Source organism: Quercus lobata, chromosome 12, assembly GCF_001633185.2.
Source record: "Quercus lobata isolate SW786 chromosome 12, ValleyOak3.0 Primary Assembly, whole genome shotgun sequence".
Lineage (NCBI taxonomy): Eukaryota > Viridiplantae > Streptophyta > Magnoliopsida > Fagales > Fagaceae > Quercus > Quercus lobata.
Window position 1 is genome coordinate 37,052,187 of NC_044915.1, and position 23,113 is coordinate 37,075,299.

At 33.3% G+C, this 23,113-nt stretch overlaps 2 protein-coding genes and 1 pseudogene across 2 annotated transcripts; 2 read left to right on the plus strand and 1 right to left on the minus strand.

Annotated features, from left to right (window-relative positions):
• Positions 1-3,381: 3,381 nt before the first annotated feature.
• LOC115972619 (RNA-binding protein 38) lies at positions 3,382-9,173 on the plus strand. The gene is made up of 6 exons (XM_031092951.1): positions 3,382-4,002; positions 4,097-4,220; positions 4,328-4,469; positions 5,945-5,984; positions 6,195-6,462; positions 8,729-9,173. The coding sequence occupies exons 1-6, from the start codon at positions 3,766-3,768 to the stop codon at positions 8,803-8,805; spliced, it is 888 nt and encodes a 295-aa protein (XP_030948811.1). The 5' UTR covers positions 3,382-3,765; the 3' UTR covers positions 8,806-9,173.
• Positions 9,174-12,114: 2,941 nt separating this feature from the next.
• On the plus strand, positions 12,115-13,175 carry LOC115970606 (protein TRANSPARENT TESTA 1). Its single transcript, XM_031090214.1, has 2 exons — positions 12,115-12,510; positions 12,795-13,175. Exons 1-2 carry the CDS (start codon positions 12,115-12,117, stop codon positions 13,173-13,175), a joined length of 777 nt encoding a protein of 258 aa, XP_030946074.1.
• A 5,188-nt stretch (positions 13,176-18,363) lies between these two features.
• LOC115970802 lies at positions 18,364-21,681 on the minus strand (annotated as a pseudogene).
• Between the last annotated feature and the right edge of the window lie 1,432 nt (positions 21,682-23,113).

Consider the following 23,113-nt stretch of genomic DNA (forward strand, 5'->3'; position numbering starts at 1 on the left):
CTCGTGTGACTCCATACTCAACAATATAGCTATAGTGATTAGTCTTAGAATGAAAGATAGATAGCAATGGGCTTTAGAGCAATGTTTTCCATCTAGAATTTCCCGTTAAAACTCGTGTGACTCCATACTCACAAGACCTTAGTCTTAGAATGAAAGATAGATAGCAATGGGCTTTAGAGCAATGTTTTCCATCTAGAATTTCCCGTTAAAATTTTTCACAAGACCTTTTTTATTTTTTATTTTATATATATATATATTTTATTTTATTTTAATTCACAAGACTTTTTATTTATTTATTTATAATTCACAAGACATTTTATTAACTTATTACTTTTGGAAATTTTGTGGTAAGTTAGGCAAAAAGTAGATGGTAAAATTTAAGTAAATTAGGGTCCGTTTGATAATGTTGTTCTAATAACATTGTTTAAGTATTATGAAAATACGTGTGTGTAAAAAGTGTTATAAAAATACGTGTGTTGTTTAAACAATACAACCAAATAGACCCTTAAGCATTCTCATTTGATTTCGCAAAGTTCTCTATTTTAGATTATTAAAATGTTAATTAATCGTTAGTTCTTTAATTAATTTATTTTTTATAGTAATTTTTATTCTTGTTATAACTTTTATTATAAAATTTAGAATAATGTCTCGAATGTCATAGGACATCTCCTAGAGATCATAAAATTTAATTTTGCAACTTTCTTAATTTTGCATTTTTTTGGGGGCAATTTTTCCTATTTTCAATCTAATTTTGTGCTTAATAAAAATTAGGGTTTTCTAGCCACTCTAAAAGTGTTTTAGAGTTTTTTTAGCACCGCTCAGCAATTCTAAGACTCGTTTTCTATTTAAAGGCATTGTCGTCTCTAAAGGCAAATAAAATTTTAAATTAAGAAAATTTCAGAGAATTTTCACTATTATTTTTCTTGATGGATCTTGAAAGTTCACCATACAGATTCAAGGGTTATTATCTTGAAGTAAACATCTCTACTTCTTAATGCTTTACACGGTTACACCTGCGTTACTTCCAGTTTTCTGGATGAAAATTGATGTTTTTCATCCAAATTTTGCATACCTCTTGTTTTCACTCTAAATAAACAAAAGCTAAGAGACATAATCATGGGAAAAGGGAGCATAGATTCTATGAAAGGGAAATATTTCAGCTTTGTGAATCATCTCATGGCCAGGGACTCAAAATCCGAAGCAAAAAAAAAAAAAAAAAAAACTACTACTTTTTGTGATACGATAAATGTAACATGAATACCATAAGTGGGGAGAGTTTGAGGAAGAATACTAGAGACTGCTTTATTTGGGGTTGGCAAAGGAATTGGTCTCCAAAGAAACTGTGAAGCTTTAAATAGCCATTGATTGGTGGGTATTGGTTGATGGAGCCATGTATAAGTGGGTCGCCCTAAACTTGAAAGTAAAAACTAAAGAGAGAGAGAGAGAGAGTCCTAGGTGTAAAAGAAAGTAGATGGAAATCCAGCTCATAGTTCTCAAAGAGTCATAGGACCCCTCGTGGAAGGGACTGCCAGTTCACATAGTTGCAGGGTTTCATAAACTACAGGTCCTAGCTGTCTCCTGGTCCCTATAGCGCTGGCAATAGGACCCTTCTTTTTTTCACATCCTCTTCGCGTGTGTTTGTTCTTATAGCCTCGTAAGGGTTGTTATTGTATAGCCTCGGACTATGTTCCAATCCCTCTTACAGAAAGGTAGGTCCTATCTATTATGGGTCCTCACTTTTTTTTAAGAGAGAAAAAGAGAGTATAGTCCGAGACTATACAATAATTTTTCGTCTCACAAAATCATAAAACTAAAAACTTATTAAAAGAAATTAAGAGAAAGTTAACGTGAAAATTTAAACTAGGATTTTACATGGCAAATGACAATCATGTATATATGAATGTGGAGGAATGCTTTAAAGTCATAAACTAGGCCTTGAGACTTTGTGGCCTCTCCCAATGTATGTACTGTCATGTGGTTATGGACAAGTTAATGGTCTTCCATTAAGCATAAAAATGATTATAAATTTGGCTTCACATTATATGATTTTTTTTAATGTGATTGACTAGGGAATGATTCGATGTAGTTAGATTTTTGTTTTCATCGTAGCCGCCCAAGGCCTCTTTCACGTGATTTTCTATCACCACTTATTTGAGTTTTAAAATAGTCTTGATTTTGTTGTTGTTGTTGTTATTATTATTATTATTATAATTCGTTGGGCTTGGAAGTTGGGTTTTTACAGCTTCTGCGAGAGGGTTATGAACGTGGGCTCATGTGGGGGAATTTGATCATGAAATGGGAAAGAAAAACAGTAGTAATATGATAAAATTTAGGTACAAAGTATCTTAGATTCTTTAATTATATTTAATAGTAGTACGTCACAAGATTTAATTCAATCATCATTAAAAAAGAAAACATTGTTTTTTTACCATTAATGAATTTAGTTGGAGAATCTTAATTACAACACCTAAATAAATCTACCTAAATTTTGTCCAAAATATTAAATTTATAATTATTTTCTAACGGTCTACATAAGAAACGAGAAGTGTGCAGGGAACTTTGGAGCATTTAGACTAATGGAGCTGTTTTATTCAAATAGTTTTTTTTTCCCCCAGAGAAGCAAACGTGCATTAGTATAAGAAAACTACCATGAGAATCCATACGCAGAGAGCCAAAAATTGAAAATTTGTGGTCCATTGATTAAAGAAAAAAAATTGACATCTTATTGAGCACCAAGCCAAATTGCTCCTGAGAATCATTAAAAGTGTGCGAACAATCACATCCGTTATTATTTTTAATTTAAAGTGTCAATCTGACGATGATCGGAGTGCTAGTCTGGAGCATAAATGTGGGGGCACATCTTGTATATTCAGAAACCTTGTATTATATTTATATCACTAATAAAAGATAAAAATAGTGTGCTATGGCACTGAAATAAATAGGTAAATATTTGTTCACTTCCTTTGTATACACAACATTTACAACTTCATACCCAATACACACACTTTGACCGTACACTTTTAAAATGTGAAATTTTTTTTTTATATATATATATATATATATACAATGTGAAATAAATTGTGTGAGAGAATTATTATCCAATTGAAATTGACAACATAAAAGAGATTTAGAATGTGAAAAAAAAAATTATGTATACAGATAGTGTGAAATAAGTTGTATAAGAGAATCATTAGCTGATTGCAATTGAGAGAAAGAGAGAGTCGTTTACCTGATTGCAAAAAAGACAACAATGAAAAAAAGAAAAAAAAAAAAAAAAAAGAAGAGAAAAGATGGGAGATGATTATTGATTGGAGGGTGGGAGGTTAAATTAATGCAGAGACAGAGAGGACAGGCACCAAGTGCGTTAGTCACGCAGCTGTCATTCATTTCTACAAAGCCCAACTCCTTCTTCCTCTTTAAGCCAGCACATTAGCGTTTGCAGCTGTCAGATCTTTCTCTCTCTCTCTCTCCACATTTTTTTTTTCTATCCTCTTATAATTGACCTAACCCCACTGTTCCAAACAACTCATCAAACATATAATAACAACAACAACAACAGCAACATCATAAACTATATCCACCTCTTTCTCTGTCTCTCTGGCCCTCTTTCAATGATTCTTCTGCTGTAAAAAATACAGGGTGGGGATGGAGGTTGAGGCACATATAGAGCTCAAAGCAAAGAAAATGAGGAGGTGGAAGAAACGATACAGCTTAGTACTCCACTCTTGTCAAGCACACAAGTGATCGATATATACCAAAGACTTCATGCACACACAAGATACCCAATATTTGACTGATAATATTCATGATTTTGATTCCATGGCTTACCCTCATTACCGTTCACAGTTTGGCGACACCACGTTTACCAAAGTGTTTGTTGGGGGACTAGCTTGGGAGACACATACAGAAGAAATGCACAAATATTTCGAGCAGTTTGGAGAGATTCTTGAAGCTGTAATCATCACGGATAAGAATACAGGAAAATCTAAGGGATACGGATTTGTAAGTACTTCTCTAGCTAGCTCCACACATTGTAATAATAACATTCTCATATGACCAAATAGCTATATGATGAGGTTATTTTTACATCTATTAGGTGACTTTTCGTGACCCTGAATCGGCAAGGAGGGCTTGTGTTGAAGCAAACCCTGTGATTGATGGGCGGAGAGCCAACTGTAATATTGCTTCGTTGGGACGACCACGACCTACACCGCCCCGAGGTCCATACGTTTTGTACTATGTTTTTTGGGAATTATTTTCTTTTATAACATAATAATATGTTGCATTACACTTTGGGCACGTGTTTAACTGTTGTTCATATATACAGGAAGAAATCAAGGTGGTACTAGTTCTTATAACCAAGGGGGTGCTAGTGTACCACAAGGTGCACCACCCTATGGCGGAATGGCGCCGCCCATACCTCCCCCACCGCCGCCGCCACCACCTCCTGTCGTTTACCGACCTTACGGGTGAGTTGCTTTCTATTTACTTATGCTTTTAATTGATTGTCATCATTATAGGATATATAGATGGTCCATACCATAAACCAAATGGCTTTATATATGATGTGATGTCTATTTTTTTGGTACAATTATTATAGTTGGTATTAGTTTGTAAAAGGGCACTAGATTAATTATGATTATTTTAGGACACATGTCATGCTCATATTTCTTTTAATCCACAAAAATATCGAGGTAAGCTAGGTCTTTATCAAGAATATTATATTGTTTTGTTGATGTGCCTAATCTTACATGTGTGTGGGAACATATACCTTGAATGGTAGAACCCACACATCTTTTATGTATGACATACCTTAACTATGTCAAATGATCATGGACCTTTTAGATAAATCATTTTTTCATCGCAAAGAATAGTATTTGTAAATTTAGCTATGGCAAATTGTCCAATAACCTTGTCGTAAACGAATGACGAAGATGAAAGTATTATTGCCACTTTGTCACTATCTTAAGAAATTAATGGAAATGTGCTGGCATTACAAATTGGTAATAAAACATCCCTTCTTATAAACAATGCATTTGAAATTAAATTTTGTGTTTTTTAGAATCTTGACTTTTGTGGTTTTTTATTTTCAACTTTAATTATGCTTTTAACAACAAACTATATGTGTTAGATAAATTAAGTGATAACTTTCGAGCATTGACAAGAAAGAAATTGACACTTATGTCTGTATGCGCGCAAAGTCAAATTTAACTTATAAAAAAAAAAAGTCAAAATTTATATTGCAATAAAGAAGACCTTTGAAATTCGTTATATTTAGTTTTGTGATATGGTTGCATATATCAACAAAATTAGGCTACCAATATTGTATTTGTATTTTTTTTTTTTCATCTTATGACCATCTATGTGTAAGCTATTCCTATAACTAAATAAATAATTTAAACAAACCATGTAACATGATTATTAAATAATTTCCCCAAACCAATTTGACAATTAGAATGATCAAGTAGTCAAGTAGTAGTGGTACCGGTAGAATTTCCCCAAACCAATTTGACAATTTGCAACAAAATTCTGTCTTTCATTGCCGGCCTAACTATATAGATCATAGATGGGTAATATTTTTATTACTTAAATTTAATAAAGCGTGTATGTTATACGCGTGGGACCAATTATTTGTTGGGCAATGGCTGATCCACAATTATATCACTCTGACATATATTTCATCCAAAATATATGGAGTGGGTGGAGTTTGTAAACTTATTATAATTTGACCCACCTTAACTAACAATATAATATTGTTGCTAAAAGTTACTATCACTGTAGGACCCAATGTTGGCATTACAATAAATTCATCGTGCTACCTACCATTCCTTAACTAGAGAAGCATTCTAAATTGAGCCATTACTTCTCATGGAAATAAACATTGAAGTAACATGTAATAATAATTTTCTCTCACCAGTACTTATAAATGAAACTCCTTGTGCAGGTACCCAACCTACGCAACTCCTGATTATGGCTACCATCAAGTTAGTCCTCTTTTGTCTGTATAATTTAAGGACACGATATGTGTTCGGTGTATTAGTATATTGGACATGTTGAGATACGGACTCGTGTTTAGTGTAACCGAATCACTGGACACAAGCTCTTCCCATAATTTAATACATGCATTTGAATGAATATAATTATAATAAAAGGTAGTTAAAGTTATGTGACATTTTTGTGTCTTGAATGGACAGGCATTGTATAACCCACAAGTACAACAGCCACAATATTACCAGCAATTGTATGGAACATCTTCTTCTACCATGGGCTCTCCCTATTACTATGGTTATTCTTTTCAAGCCCCAATTAGGAGTACATATTCTACTACACCACAGCCACAAGGGCAACAACGCTTACCCGGATCATCATACATATACTATCCTATGCAAATGGAGGGATCCTTCTCCACCTATCCTCCTCCACCTCTTCAAACCACAAGGCAATCCTTTCCTTCTTCTACAGGTAACAAATTAATTTTCTCTACTCTTTTTGTTAGTTTGATATTTTGAAAATATTCCTCACACATATATAAATTACTCTTGCACATATACATGTATAAACAATATGATATATATAAGATGAATAATGACAATAACATACTTTTTATTATAGACTCACTGTATACAAAATGTCACATGGACTGAAATCGTGTTTTAGAAACACAATTTCAAAATAAAGTTTTTATGAAATATGCTATAGCGAATGTGAAATAAGATTTTTTCCCACGTATAAATATGATGTACCTAAGGATTTTGTATGACATGAGACTATAGAGGGGCCACATAAGTAAAAAAAACCCAACCCATATGAATTAGCTGTCTAGACTTATGTACACAAAATGTCCCATAGACAGAAATTGTGAGACTATATATAGTTTTACCATATATAAATATGGTGTACCTATGAATTTTGTATGACAATGAGAGTCGTGAGACTATATATAGGGGGGCCACATGGGTGGAAAAAAACCCAACCCATGTGAATGAGCTGTCTAGACTTATTCTATGACCCATTACATGGGTCAATGGAAAAGTAATGACAGGAGAGGCTCGTGTAAACTAATAGTGACTGCATGTGGTTTCAGTATGATAGATAATGGTTGTTTCTGAAGATACAGTCAATAGGTCGATGAAAAGCGGGCCCACATTGCATGTTAGGGACTGTCATCCCTTTTAAGTACACTTTGATTTTATTGGAAAAAAAAAAAATAGCATAAGAAGGGGGCAAGAGATCATGTTGTTGCGTCATTATACTTCACTAGTTAACATGCATGAAATTATGATTTGGTGGGAATGAGTACAACTGATCAAATTATGTAAAAAATAAAATAAAAATCCTATTTTTTTTCTTCAATATTGCCACTTTATATATGTTCTGCAGTCACAATCTCTCGTACATCTTTTATTCCCCCCCCCCCCCCCTTTTTTTTATAATTCAAACACATGACATCTTGCATTGATAGAACATTAAAAAAAAAAAAAAAGGAAATATTAAGAGTTGGACAAAACATTTTATTTAGAAAATTTTTGCATCCTAAATTAACCAATATATATATTCATGCATGGCTGTGGTTGAGTTTTCAACTTACTATAGTACTTTTGAAAATATACACAAACATTATAGTAAGATATAAAAATATTTTATTTTATTCTCTATCTCCTCTCATGTCTCACTTTCTCGTTCTTCTCTCTTCCACTATTATAACATTAAAGTAGAATTATTTTAATATGATGTTTTGTAATTTTTTTTTATTAAAAGAAGAGATATAGGATGCATTTAAAAGTGGTTAAATAAAATAGAAAAATTGAATTTTTGGCAAGATAAAGTGCAATTTTTTTCTTTTACACAAATTGATATAAATACTCTAAGAAGCATGAAATACTAACTTTTTTTAAGCAAGCAATAGAACACATCACTGTTTACTTCGAGTAATTATGGACTAGGTGAGGTTTGGGTCCAGTGTCCAGTTGCACTGGACCCGTTGAAATTATAACACGTATTCACTTTTGAACATATGTCACCATCTTAACGTGTCTAGTGCATTACATGCACTGGACCTAATCCTCACCCTTATAAACCCCCTTACTTAAGAAAAACTTCTTCTCTCTTTTTATTTTTTTCAACACTTTAGAACAACTTCAATACTTCATGCAGCAGGGCCCGCGGCCACTGCTTCCTATGTTCATAGGAAAAAGAGAGGGGAAAAAGAAAAACAAGAGAAGCGTAGTAATAAACAAATTGTACCGAATTTATGTGGTGTTTTGCCTGGGCATTACGTACCATTATCATTATTTGAGAGGTGTCCTTGCCATGCAATATGAAAAATGGTGTTTCTATGCATATTATATTAGAAAAAACATTTTATGTACGTAAAAATTGCGTATTCACTATTCACTAGATCACTATGAGCAGGGGTCGAACGACTAGAATGGTCCCACTGTACATGAATCCAATATGATTAAAACAGTACTACTTCTGCGTATCAAAATAACACAATCCATGAACCTACTTATTTAGCTGGAAATTAAGTAGAGTTTCAAATCTTAAAATTAAAATAACAATGGTAGTGAAAAGTAATAACACATATCATAAAGAGTTTGCAGCTAGAAATTTTGATGCTTAATTTGGCTAGAAATAGTGTTAAAACTGTTAAAACTTTAGACTCTCTCTCTACCCCAGACTATTGCAAGTGCTAATAACAATTTTTAACTGTGATGGTGTGCTTCAGATTCACAGACGCCACAGCAAAATTCCTCCACAGAAACAGAAGCTGCAGTTGTTACTTCAGATAGTCCAAATACCTAAAAGAAGAACTTACCAATATATACATGGCTTGGATATAAGTTTCAATTGTATAACCTTGACAAATTTATGTCAATCAACTCTCTTTTCATTTCTGAAATTCTCAACAGCTTATATAATTCTTTTGTTCAATCAAAGCTGTAACATAAGAACTGCTTCGACAGACTACCTTTGTTCTTCTCAGCTATGGCAGGAAAAGATGGACTATCAACTACCTATGGAGATTTTTTGCCCCAAAAAATAATTCTTCTATTTTTTTTCATAGGTTTTTATTTGATTTATTTATTCTTCAAGTATAACAGCTTAACATCTTTAACAAAATGTATGAACAAGAGGGCAGTCAGCCCCTCTAAGAAATTTTGAATTTTAAACGTGCCCATCTATGAAATTTTTTTTTTCCCTCTTTGTTAAGGGGAAATTCTATGTGGAATTTACATAGAATTTATGCTACAAATCATTCACTGTCAAGCATTCTCAATTTCAGGCCTTTCTTTTTTGGTTTGAAATGGCACCAAACCAACAATCCAAAGAGCCAGGAGTCTCCAATTTTTCCTACTACGTTCAGCCTGATGAAAACGAATGAGACCTCTGGTGGTGGTGCACACGAAAAGCCAGTGTCTAAGAAACTCCCATACGCACAAAGAATAAGAGATAATTTTTTGTTGATGCCCCAATCGGTCTCAATGGGGGGCTCATATATAACTACACTTCATTATGGCCATGCAAAGAATAATGCCTATGCATTACTCCATTTGGATGTTGCAAACTTTGTGGAGTAACACCTCAGATGTTACTTCATTTAATCTTGGCATGCCTAACTAATAGTTGCTCATAACATTAGCATCTCCCACCCCAACACAATGGGCATGTATCCGGCCATGTATCTCTCAATATATTCTCTCTAATGTTCATACTAGTAAATAGACTGCAACCATCGAGCACCTTCGCACTAAAATTTTGGTAGCATTACTATATATATTAAAATCTTCCCAAAAAGACTAGCATATATAATAACATCTAAAGTGTCTAATTATTCCTAGACTTATTGATCACATTAGATATATAAGTATCCTTTATTCCTCTCAAGGTCAATACTCAAAGCAATGTTTGACCACCCAAAGATATCACGATGTACTCACAATTAACTCATCATCGTCATAGAATGCGGGCCATAACCTGCATCAACACAAGATAGTTGTCAAAACTCCATGCGCTATTCATCTTGACCATTTCTTGTCCAGAGGCTTATTGAACTAAAAAAGAAATAAGTTTTCCCTTTACTGGTCTCCACAAATTATACAACATTGTATTCTTAATTTGCCTCCACATTAAACATTCAATGTGTCAATAAGTTTGAGATATATATATATATTTTTTTTGCATCCTTTTCAAGCTTGCACCCTTAGTCAAACCTTTGTCTACCATTATTCTTTTAAAAAAAAAAAAAAATAAATAAAGGGATCCTTTTATTTAAAATATATCCATTTTATATCTAAATTAAATATTACAAATTTAAAAATGTTCAAACTATTATGTCATTTAAAATTGTAAATGACGTGACAATATATACAATATTAGATTTAGAAAATAAAATTTGAATCATGAATGAACTCAAAGAGAGATAGGACGTTATTAAATTTTGAGTAAAGTTAGAAGTTTAATTTATAATTTTAACCTAAAAAAGTTGCAGAAATAAGTTATAACTTTTTTTTCCTTTTCAAAATGACAAAATGGCTAAAAGAAAAGGATCTTTATGGTGGATTTCTCTTGCTCCTGTTTTGTTCCCTTCATTTCGTCAGAAATATGCAAATAATTTTTTTGTTTTAGAATTTTAGTTGATAGCCATAATCCTTGCACGTCAGAAATATGCAAATAATTTTTTTGCACAGCCATAATACTTGGCTTAACCGCGGGAAGAGGGGGGGGGGAGGGGGGGGAGAGAGAGAGAGAGAGAGAGAGAGAGAGAGAGATAAGTTGTAGAAGTTTAATTTATAATTTTAACCTAAAAAAGTTGTAGAAATAAGTTATAACTTTTTTTTCCTTTTCAAAATGACAAAATGGCTAAAAGAAAAGAAAAGGATCTTTATGGTGGATTTCTCTTGCTCCTGTTTTGTTCCCTTCATTTCGTCAGAAATATGCAAATAATTTTTTTGTTTTAGAATTTTAGTTGATAGCCATAATCCTTGCTCGTCAGAAATATGCCAATAATTTTTTTGCATAGCCATAATCCTTGGCTTAACCGCGGGAAAGGGGGGGGGGGGGGAGGGGGGTAGAGAGAGAGAGAGAGAATTATTTAAAATATTTATTAGTTTTATTGAAAATGTGGATGAAATTCTAAATAAGAAGTGGTAGAAACAAGATATGCCAATATAAACATATCTTTTAAACCAAAATTTTGTCCTGAATGTTCAAATTTGGACAAAGTTTCAGACGGGGTCACAGCTAGTAAATACCAAATGGCTCTTTCTAGTTAATGGAAAGAATTGAAGGAAGACTATTATGAACCCATTGGCTGCCCCATAGCTTTTTAGGTTAGAGCCGGTGGGGTTGAGACTGCAAGTTAATTTTGTAGTTTAGCAAGACTGTTTATCAATTATCATTACCTAACTGCGACCACAGCAATGGCTTGATTTATGCTCAATGCATTAGCTGGTTATGATTTCACTGGCCAAGTCAATATACAAGTGAATCACACCCTTGTAACCTTGAACTGCAGTGATTTCTTCAAATAACGTAGAGAACGCTAGTAAAACTGCGGGGAATATTACTTTTAATTTCTGAATTAAGGTAGGAATAGGATAAAAAAGTATAAAGAAGAATTAACGTATACGGAAGATATATTAATTTATGAATGGTACATGCACGTTCCAACACAGAAATCCATCTATTTCACACTGCAATCTGCAATCTAGCGTAGATACACAGTCTATTGTAGTTAATGTGAATACTGGTGTGACTGTTGAGAGCAAAGCAGACTAAATTGTACGTTGCCAAATACTTTAAACTATCTGTGGTACAATTCTTACTAAATTCAGAAGCCATGGGCCACCGGAATTATGATATTTTGCTTCAATACCAAAAACAGATAACCAGTACAGTCAGGAGAGAATTATGACCCCCACAACAATGGTTCTTTTCGTTTAACCCCAACATTCTACAGCCACCCCTCTCTCTCCCTCTCATGAGCTTTGAATTACATCTTACATCATCTTTCAAGCAAGGCTACAATCTCACTAACTATAATTAGACCCTCTTTGCATTTGAAACACACTCAACCCTTTATGCTATCTAGTATACTATTGCGCTTATATCATGAAGCCCTTTGAAATTTCATTAAGCATTAATCCATTAGCTTCTTCTTCTTCTTCTTCAGATCATACAGATACTGAGCCTCTCAATCTTTTCCCAAGCATGGACCAGAATTCTCTTCATCCACATTCATCGCTAAGCAATCTACCTAGCTGGCCTACTGTATCAATGGAAGAAAACCTTAAAGCATGCAGTGATGATAATGAGGATGTCACCGTGGCCTTAAACATTGGCCTTCCTAATCATTCGAGTGGTTCCATTGATGCAAAAACAATGGAAACTGCAAACAGAGCAGCTAATAATTATCGGATACCTACTCCCGAACAAATACATATTGGTTTCACTCATTTTTCTTGCCATGTCTGCCTCAAAACCTTCCACCGCTACAACAATCTTCAGGTGCAATTTTTATTTACTTTAAAAGCTAGATCTTCAGGTGCAATTCTTCTAATTTCCTAAAAAAAATTTCAACTTTTATCTACTTTTTCATATATATATATATATATATATATATTCCATTCAATGGCTTTTTAACTTTTACCTGTATTTGAACCAGATCTTAATCCGTAATTCTAGTACCTCTTGTGGTGCTTGGATATTGGGGTTTGAACCCCATCAACCCCATAAAGCTAGCAACAGATTTGAGATTTTTCTTATAAAACTAATATAGATTTTCATGGTAGATGCACCTATGGGGGCATGGATCACAGTATCGAAGAGGGGCAGATTCGCTGAAGGGAAGTCAGCCACAACCCATGTTAGGCATTCCATGTTATTGTTGTGCTGAAGGGTGCAAGAACAACATAAGCCACCCGGGAGCAAAGCCTCTAAAAGATTTCCGAACTTTGCAAACCCATTACAAGAGGAAGCACGGAATGAAGCCCTTTGCATGTCGCAAGTGTGGGAAGCTCTTGGCTGTGAAAGGTGACTGGCGAACCCACGAGAAGAATTGTGGAAAGCGCTGGCTTTGTGTCTGCGGTTCTGACTTCAAGCATAAGAGATCTCTCAAAGACCACATTAAAGCATTTGGTTCTGGTCACAGCCCATGTCCTCCTATATTTTAGGGTTTTGATGAGGTACTCAAGGACACCTTCCCCTTTTTTCTTTGTCTAGTGTTGCTAGGGCACGCTTAATTTATCTTCACTTATAATTGGATTAATCAACTATATACGTGAATTACGATCCTAATTAATCTATTTGAGTATACTACAGCTTTTTAATTTTTTTGAGAAGATTTGGAACTAGAGTTTGATTTTTGTTGTTTTACATATCCTTTACTAAATGTATATTTAAGATTGATTTATGTATAAAATGTTGCACTTGAAAGCATCAAATGTAGCTCAGATTGGTCAATTTGATGCTAAACTAGTAACTACCCAATTCCCACCGTTTTGCTAAGACATGCTCTATCATTGTCCCCTTCTTTTTTCTTTTTCTTTTTCATTTTTTTTTTGTTTTTTTTTTCAAAATAAAAAGATTTGAATAAATAATAATAGACAACACAAATTGGATTTTGGGCTACAGAGCCAACTGGAATATTTGTTTGTTTATAATCTCTAACTCTTTCTTAGATTGTATATATAAAAATAAATAAATAAAAAACTCTTTCTTGGATTGCTAATCTATATTTGTAGTAGTTAATGTTTAGTTGCAATATTAGTGTGAGTTTGGGTTAGGATGAAAATGACAATTATTTTATTATTCGGCTTATTTTTGCTACTATTCATTAGTCTCACTGCATTTTTTGGCACTATTCATAGACTTTACTATATTATTTCAATTAACTTTTACATTTATTTGTAGTACTTTCAGCAATAATTTTTCAGTTTCAGCAAAATAAGCAGTTTTTAAATACACCCTTAGAATCTTCCCACAGTTTTAGCCTAAATCTTTTTTTTTTTTTTTGGAAGGGCTGAATCGACTAACATTTGGAGGATGGGGTGAGAGCTTATTTTATACTAAGCTCTTTTTTTTGTTTTGTCGTGGTTGGACCTACAAAATTTACAGATTGGACATATATAATCGATGCATAAATAGTTTACTTTTGTTATTAGATGCTGCTGCAAACTCAAATCAACCAAGGGGCATTGATGTATAATTGCAGTTTTTTGCCGACCTAAATCCTCATGGACATGCAAATTATGCAATACCCCTTCCACGAGGGCAAAGAAGTGGCAGATATGTCGGCAAAGGAAGACCAAGGCAACAAGTAGAACTTTCTCTCCTATTTCTTGGGTAATGGTTAAACTTTAATGTACTCCGTGTGGTTGCCACGGAAGTACGAAACAAAGGGCCTTAGTTTGTCTGTTTGTGATGAAAGAAAAGTATTAAAATTACTATAAATTTTATAACAAAATTTCACAAAAATAATATGATAATAAATATGATTGTTAGATTTGTTTTTGTATATTTTTTAATTTTATATAGAATCAAGTCAAAGTATAATTTAACAATATTCAGGATTGAAAATATTGATTTTGTAGTTTCCATATAAACCAGAACAATAAGCACAAATACAATTAACCACTCTATAAACAACATGGTAGGTTGAGGAACTTTTATCCTTACCAATCACTTGACACAATTCAATAATAAATAACTTTTATTGAAAAAGCATATGTGTGCTCTAGATCTATCACCATCCTCATCACAATTTTAAAGAAAAAACAGAATATAAATGATATATTACTCACTTATAAGTATATACTACATATCAATGAATAATGTACAACTGACTGAGCGAGATCGATGGCTTTTCATCAAAAAAGTTCATTGTGTTGTTCATCCATTTTGGCTGATATAACATGTCTAGCATGTTATCAAAAAAAAATAAAAATAAAAAACATGTCTAGCATAAATTTCAAACGATTTTAATTAATACATTATTATAAAGACTTCAACTTTAGACTGCCAAAAAAAAATCTATAACTTTAAGGCATAAATAATGTAATAATATAAATTAGATAATAAGATTATTATTTATTGGAGAAATTTACAATGAGTTAAAAGTCACAAGTAGTTTTTGACGTTGAAGAATAGAAGGCTTATAACTTTACAGAATAAAATAAAAGAAATAAAAAGTCAGAACAAAGAAACCAAAAGATCGAAATAGTATATGAGATTTAATTCTATGAGTTCTAATCTACACGATACGGTAAGTTTTTTAATACATGTAATAAGTAATAACTTATATTCTTAAGTCGGTTGGGTAAAACTTACCGTGGGTTTTTCATTTTCTTAAATGCTTTTTGGTTTTTTGTCTAAATATTTTTTGGCAAATAACCTAGTTTTTAATTTTTTTTGGAAATATTTTAGATTATTTGCAAAAAATAAAAGTAAAAATAACTTATAATTTTTTGTCACTCATATAACACAAAAATTACCAAAAAATTATACCTTTTATTAACATGTAATAATTAGTTATCGAAAACTATAAAATTTTGAAACGGAATTTTACTCCATTTATTGGCAAGAGAAATGCCATGTAATGACTTCTTACTGACTTAGTCAATCTTTGATTGCCTAGATAAACGACAATTGATTGTTGTATAATAATAAAAGGAAAAATGTTTCACAATTCTAAAAAAAAATGTCTTGTTAAGAAATGCTTTTAAAATAATTGTTAATGAACAATTTTAACAAAATTTTGACACCATTTTTATTAAAAATATAAAAAACTGTCAAAAAAAAGTAATTATTTTTTCTTTTTTCATAAAAAGTTTCTAAAAATATGTCATAAACTAATGCTTTAGGACATCCATTAGCTTACCCCTTAAAAAAAAGGATGTTTAGAGTCTTGTAATCTCACTAGTTAACACTTTCTATTATTTTCAATGGTGATATATCTAGAGTTTGAATCTGTACTCTTGTACTCTTTGTTATAACCATCTAATTATAAATTTAAAAAAAAAAATGCACAAGTGAACCTACACATTTTTTAAAGATTTTTATTTTTAATTTTTCTTGGAATAAAATTACCAGATGAATTCTATTGGTGTAGATATATAGAAAACTTTATCACTAACTACTATGTTTCATCCAAAAAAAAAAAAAAATTATACTACTAGCTAGGCAACAGGAGCTGGTGTGTTTTCCAGCAAAAACTTAGAATTGGGTCAATTGGCCCTATCAGTTACTACGAGCTTTCCTCCTTATAAGCTAAATATCAATGCTGCCATATTACATCTTTTGAGAACAATGCTAAACTCATATGTGTAAAAGCTCTCTCGCCTCTTCTTGTCCTGTTTGATAAGGTCATAAGTGACTAGAGGTTAAAGTTGCCGAAATTGGACGAGTTCACGTTCATCGCTTAGAATATTAAAAAATGAAAATATCATTTTGGACGTATCCTCGACTTTTTCGTTAATTGTTCCCCACGCCTAGGTTTGACTTGCACCATGAATCGGTAGTTTAATGGTTCAATCAGATATTTCACTTTATCTGAGTTGTCTCCATCGTCAAAACTCAAGAATTATCTATGCTCCAAACTTCAATCAAAATGACAACTTGTGGTAGAGACGGGTAAATTACTTAGAGAGTCCGGACAATTAAAGTGGTATAAAGAAGACCACAACTTACCTTTGTGGTTAGTGGAGGAGTGGTGGTAGGACATCCTTCCACCAATCACAACTTACCACATAAGTAAATTGTGACTTTTTTTGTACCACTTTATATGGCACAAGATCTTTTAGTACTTAAAATTTAAGGGTTTGTTTGGTAAGCATATTCAAACATATGTTTTCAGTTTTGAAACAACATTATACGTATTTCTATACACTTTTTTACCCATACGTACATTAAAAAAATACAAACAATATTATTCAAACTCCTCTACCAAACAGACCCTAAGTTATTGAGATATGGTAATTGAAATATGATAAATTTAATAATTTAATCATATAATTCTAAAGCTCTCTTTCACCTGTGGGCTAAAACTATTTTTTGCTCTGATATCATGTTAAATTACTAATTGTCCCTAAAGTTTAAACTATTGAGATATAGTAAATTTAATCATACAATTCTAACACGGGTCTCAACCACTTGGGACCAAGGCGGCCATGGTCCCTCTAAATTAAAATGTTTTTTTAATAACAAATTTTAAAAATTTGTCATCCTGGAAAGTCAATCAATCCAAATAAGTTGAAAATTTGATGTACGCATGATCCTCCTCTAAATAAAAGACTTTTGACCCAATTGTTTTTTTTTTAAATCCTTTAGTATATGTTAAAAAATGTCATATTTTAATCATTAGAAAATTAGAGGTAAATAGAGAAATAAAAGATTAAATACCTTTAAGTAAGAAAACGCCCATGATACATATTTCATTTATCGTGATTTTTAAAAATTATACTTAGTAAGAATTAAGATATCAAAAACCTACTAACTTGTTTATAGAATAATTGTACTTATAAGTTGCAATTATTATTCTTATTTCTACTTTAATAATAAAATGAGCATTTAAAAAAAAATGTTAAAACTAGGCTTCACAAAAAAAGGTGATGTATTAAAAAATAGTGTGATTTTTTTAGAACTATTTGATTCTGTACATGCATATATTTAATATAAGATAAATTATGGAATATTAATTAGATTGAAAAAAGCTTACAAATGATTATTTTAAGTTGTATTAAAAGACATTTTTTTGCATTTTTTTATTTGTATTTTGTCAGCATTGAAGAAATACCATAGTTTGATTTGATTTTTTTAAATATTTAGTGTGCATTTGGGAAGTGCGTTTTGCACTTCCCACGTCCTGCGTTTGCCTTTTTTTTTTTTTTAGCGCCTTTTGCATTATTCATGGGACATGAACAGTGTATTTAGACATGTAAACAATGCAACACATGTGAACAATAACTTTTTTATTATTTTCAGTTTTCAATAAAATAAACAGTATCCAAACACGAATACTTAGTTATAAAATTTATTATTTTCTTAATTCTAAAAATCTTATGGTTCATGTTTTGCCTCCACAAACATCATATCTTGAACTTTCATAAACATCGTATCTTGACTTAGAGAAAGAAAAAGGACAAGCCTCCAGAAAGATTAGCACCGAAAATACAAAAACTATAAAAGAATAAAGTGAGGGGACAAGAAAAATAGAAGGATAAACCAGAAATCGCCTAGTAGTTGCAAAACATATAGATCTTAGCAAAGGAAAAAAAACAAAAGAAAGGAACTGGATGACAATAAGTTACAACAAGAAGCTTCTATAAGCATATTATAAACACCCTTTAATTAGTCTAACAAAACCTAATTTGTTGAGGCTAGAAGCACTTGATTAATTATTTTGTCCAAATTCACGTAAGATGACCCAGTCGGGGCTGTGGCCTCCTCTGTCAATTTCTTCCATTCGATAGCTTTCTTCTTCAACTTTTGTCCCTTCTCTCCCGCCATCAGCTCTCTAACAAGGCTCTCTATTTCAACTCTCTTTGCATCACTCACTATCTCCATGCCTATGCCCCATTCAATGCAAGTATAACGACAGTTGGTTTGTTGGTCAGCAAAAAAAGGCCAAGAGATCATTGGCACTCCTCCACACACGCTTTCAAGTGTGGAATTCTATCCACTATGAGTTAAGAACCCACCAATAGATGGATGACTCAAAACTTCTTCTTGAGAACACCAATTTGCTAAGACTCCCCTTTCTTTAGTCTCTTCTAAGAACTCAGGAGGAAGAACAGCCAAGTCACCTCTTACAAGATCAGGCCTTATGATCCACAAGAATGCTTGCTTGCTATTTGCTAGTCCCCAAGAAAACTCAATTAATTGGTTGCTTGTCATGACAGTGATGCTTCCAAAATTCACATAAACAACAGAGTTTGGTTCTCTTTTGTCTAGCCATTCGATGCACCTTTCTTCTTCTTTCCAAAGGTTTGATCCAATCAATTTATAATTGTTATCAGGGATTTGATTTACGAGAAGTTGTAGGGGACCAATGGAGCAAATAGAAGGATACATGGTTGAAAGTCCTTCTAATACTTCATGCTCTAAAGCATCAAAAGTATTTAAGATGACAGCAGAAGCTCTTTGAGCTCTCTCAGCTTCAACCATTGGAAATTTTAGCATAACATCATCTGGGTCTGTGGTTACAATGAAGCTAGGAAGATCTCTCAAACGGATGCCTTTCATGCCTGGAATCCAATCTATGATTGTATCTAAATGCCCATTTGTCAAATAACTCTCATCTGCACATAGAAATTGCATAATAAATATCAAAATTACGATAAAAATTCATACAAGTAAATATATTGGTACTACAATATCCGGATATGGATTAATTACTTGGTTTATGCTAGATTTTATAAATCTAAAAATGTACTGACTGTTATGTTATTCAAAATTTTACAGCAAAATAGATTAATAATATATAATTTTAATGAGTGAAATGGAGAGGATGATCATAATATACAATTTCCGAGGTGACTTTTTTGGGTGAATTTATGTCATCACAATTTTATAAAGAGTTTAAATTCAGTCAGGACTTGGCGTAAACCCAAGTATTTATGCCCTCCAATGAGATAGTGCCATGTCAGCACTTTACCAAAATATGAATATTAAGCACCCACATACAATAACAGCTTATAATATCAAATTCAAAACAAAATCAAAATTCAAAACACAACCCTCCTCCTCACGTTCAAACCAAACCTCCACGGCTCCACCCCCACCCTACCCCACCCCAAATGCCACCACGAAAGCCAGTGGAGTCACTTATGAATATTAAGCACCCACATACAATAACAGCTTATAATATCAAATTCAAAACAAAATCAAAATTCAAAACACAACCCTCCTCCTCACGTTCAAACCAAACCTCCACGGCTCCACACCCACCCCACCCCACCCCAAATGCCACCACGAAAGCCAGTGGAGTCACTTCCGGAGGAAAAAAAAAAAAAAAACACTGAAGCCACCACACCACTATGAAGGGGAAAATTCAAGAAAATGAAACCTCGCTGAGAAATCCAAGCACCGTCACTCCAATGAGTCTATTTTACAAACAAAAATTAAGACCCATCTCATTTCTAGTGCTCTTCTCAAAGAAGTAACCAAACCCAAAATCTATAGAAACACCAATATCAATAACGGAACAAAAATCCATCAGCTTGTTTCAAAAACTAGACAAAACCCAAATGAGAAAATACATAAGTTAAAACAAAAATGATGAGGAAGATGGTCATGGTTGGTGCTGGGTCCTTTGTTGGATATTCGATGGATCTATAGACCCTCACTCGGCCTCTAATGAGTGAGAGTTTGAGGTTATGGGTTTGATCACATTGAATGAGAGAGATAAGATGATTTTGGTTTTGAGAGTCAATGTTTGTGGCTCAGGTGATGGCAGAGTAATAAAGCTCCACCATGAATTCCGATCCATGGTGGTTCCGATAGTTTGTGATTTTCTTTGATTTTTTTTTTCCCTTAAAATACAAATTATTAATGATTGTGTTTGGTAGCTGAGTAAATCATTAGGAAAAAGCCACATAAATTTTCTCCACTCTATATTTGGTAGCCTAGAAAATTAAAAAGGAAAGCTAAAAAAATTTTCATCTTCATTTAGTGTTTGTTAGCCAAGAAGACCAAAAGGAAAATCCTAATGTTCTTCACAAAGAAACCCAAAAACACCTAATGGCCTTGATTCAACCATATCGGCCAAGGACCTAATTGCCATCAACCACCACATCAAACTCCAAGTGAACACTTTAGCCACACCCAAAATCCAGTCAACCCAATTGCCATTGTAAAAGGATAAAGAAAAATACTGAAAGAAGAGAGAGATTCAAACATTAGATTAGATCTAAGGAAAAGGAAAAGGAAAAAGAAAAAGAAAAGAGAGACATATGGTCAGCAGCTCACGTGAAACAGAAGTGTAATAAATTTATGATTAAATAAAATATTATATTCACTTAGCTGACATGGAGATCTATTACTGGTGGGTGTAAAACCCATGTTCTACGCCCCATCTGGACAGAACATTCATTCTTTTATAAATAGTGTCCCACTAAAATAAGGTATGTTAAGTTGAAGCTGATTTTAATTGATTGAGACAATACCCTTGAGTGGAGTTAGACCCTTCTCAATGAGATGGCGATATTGAGCGTAGCCCATGAACCCACATGCACTGGTTGTCCAGAAAAGAACATCAGGGATGCCCAGTTCAGCTGCTGCGTCTAGAGTGAAACTCATGACACCATCAGAAACAATGCAAGTGACTGGAGGGACATGGGAAGAAGAGGTTTCATTCAGTTTCAAAAGAAGGTTTCTGAAGGGAGCTAAGCAATATTTATTTATGGAGGCACTTAAGGATGGTATGTCTTGGGTGGCATCAATATTAGACTCAGGAAGACCATCAGGAATGGTTTCAAACTGAAAGAAGGGAAAGGCATTGAGAGAGTCAGGGCCTCTGGATTTTGACAGGCGCTTATGGTTGTACTCTGTGTTTACAAAGGTGATATGAAAGCCTTTGTAGTGAAGGATTTTTGCTAGCTTTAGCATGGGGTTTATGTGGCCTTGAGCTGGGTAGGGGACACAAACTGCATGAGGTTTCTCTGTTAAACTGAGGAAACCCATTACTCTCTCTCTAGTGCCTAAGCAAGTAAGCAGAATTGAAAATGAGAAAGATATTTTTTTGGGCAAGAGAATTGGCTTTATTTATAGGAATGAGATTAAGGGTCCGTTTGGATTGAGTTTATTTTTGCTGAAACTGAAAACACTGTAGCGAAATAATTTTTAAATGTGTAAATAATGCTGTGGGATCCTTTTTAATGAAAAAGTTGCTGAAAAGTGTAATTTGTGGGACCCGTGAATAGTGCACAAGTGCACTGTTCACAGTTGACTTGTCAACAATTGCAGGCTAAAAAAAAAAAAAAAAAAAAAAAAAAAAAAAAAAAAAAGAGGAAAACGCGAAAAAAAAGAGGAAAACTCAAAACAAAAACGCAAACGCCACAATCATTTGAATCCAAACGGGTACTAAGTGCAGTACCCTTAAGCAATTTTTATGAATGGTTGTGATAGGCAGTTGCAAAAAGCAACTTTCAATCTCACTCCTCAACTATAGTAAATAATGATGAATTGGCAGTCAAATAAATCATATGCGCATGCCGACGTTTTTTTAATTCTTTTTTTAACATTACGTATAGCTAAAAGCGATGGTCCTTTACGCCTCTTACTGAAACTGAAAATCGAAAATTGAAATCAACCATATTGTTTTATTCACATTCAAGCAATTGTTTCAGATATTCAGAAAAAAGAGTTAATAAAAAAAATATTTTGTGTAGTAATAAACAATAAACACTAGGGCGGCTCGATGATGTAATTGATATGTAATCGCCTAAGGCCTCAAATAAAAGAAGACCCCACTAGGGATGGCAATGGGGTGGGGCGGGGCCGAAGGATGGGATCTTCGCCCTCGCCCCGCATGGATTTTTCTTCCCCCATTCTCGCCCCGTCCCGCATGACGGGGAAAATTTCTTACCCCATCCCCGCCCCTTAAGGCCCCACGAAGACCCGTGAAGCCCCGCCTTACACTGTAAAACTCTATTTCTTGTTAATTTTCCCTACAACTATTACCATTTTTTCAAATAAAATGACATGTTTCAATGATAAAAATATACTTGAAATTATAAATAAATTTATTCTATCGAATCAAACTAATTTTTAGCAAATACTAGATAATATTATCTAAATATTTAACAAGATAATATCACAACAAAAATCTCATAGTATGACACAATAAAATAATCCAAACTCCTAATACATGACAAAATAAAAATTGCCTAGTTCTTCAAAAAGAATCTCCACTTAAATAAAATAAGATGATGATATTTTTGTTTAAATAGTAAGGTTTTAGGGTATGAAAAAATTAACTTTTATCCCTTATTAATGCAGGGTGGGGCGGGGCGGGGTAGGTCTAAGAAATGTAAACCCATCCTCGCCCTGCCCCATGGTGCGGGTCTAAAATCTTGCCCCTTCCCCGCCCCACCACCTTTGCGGGGTGAGGAAA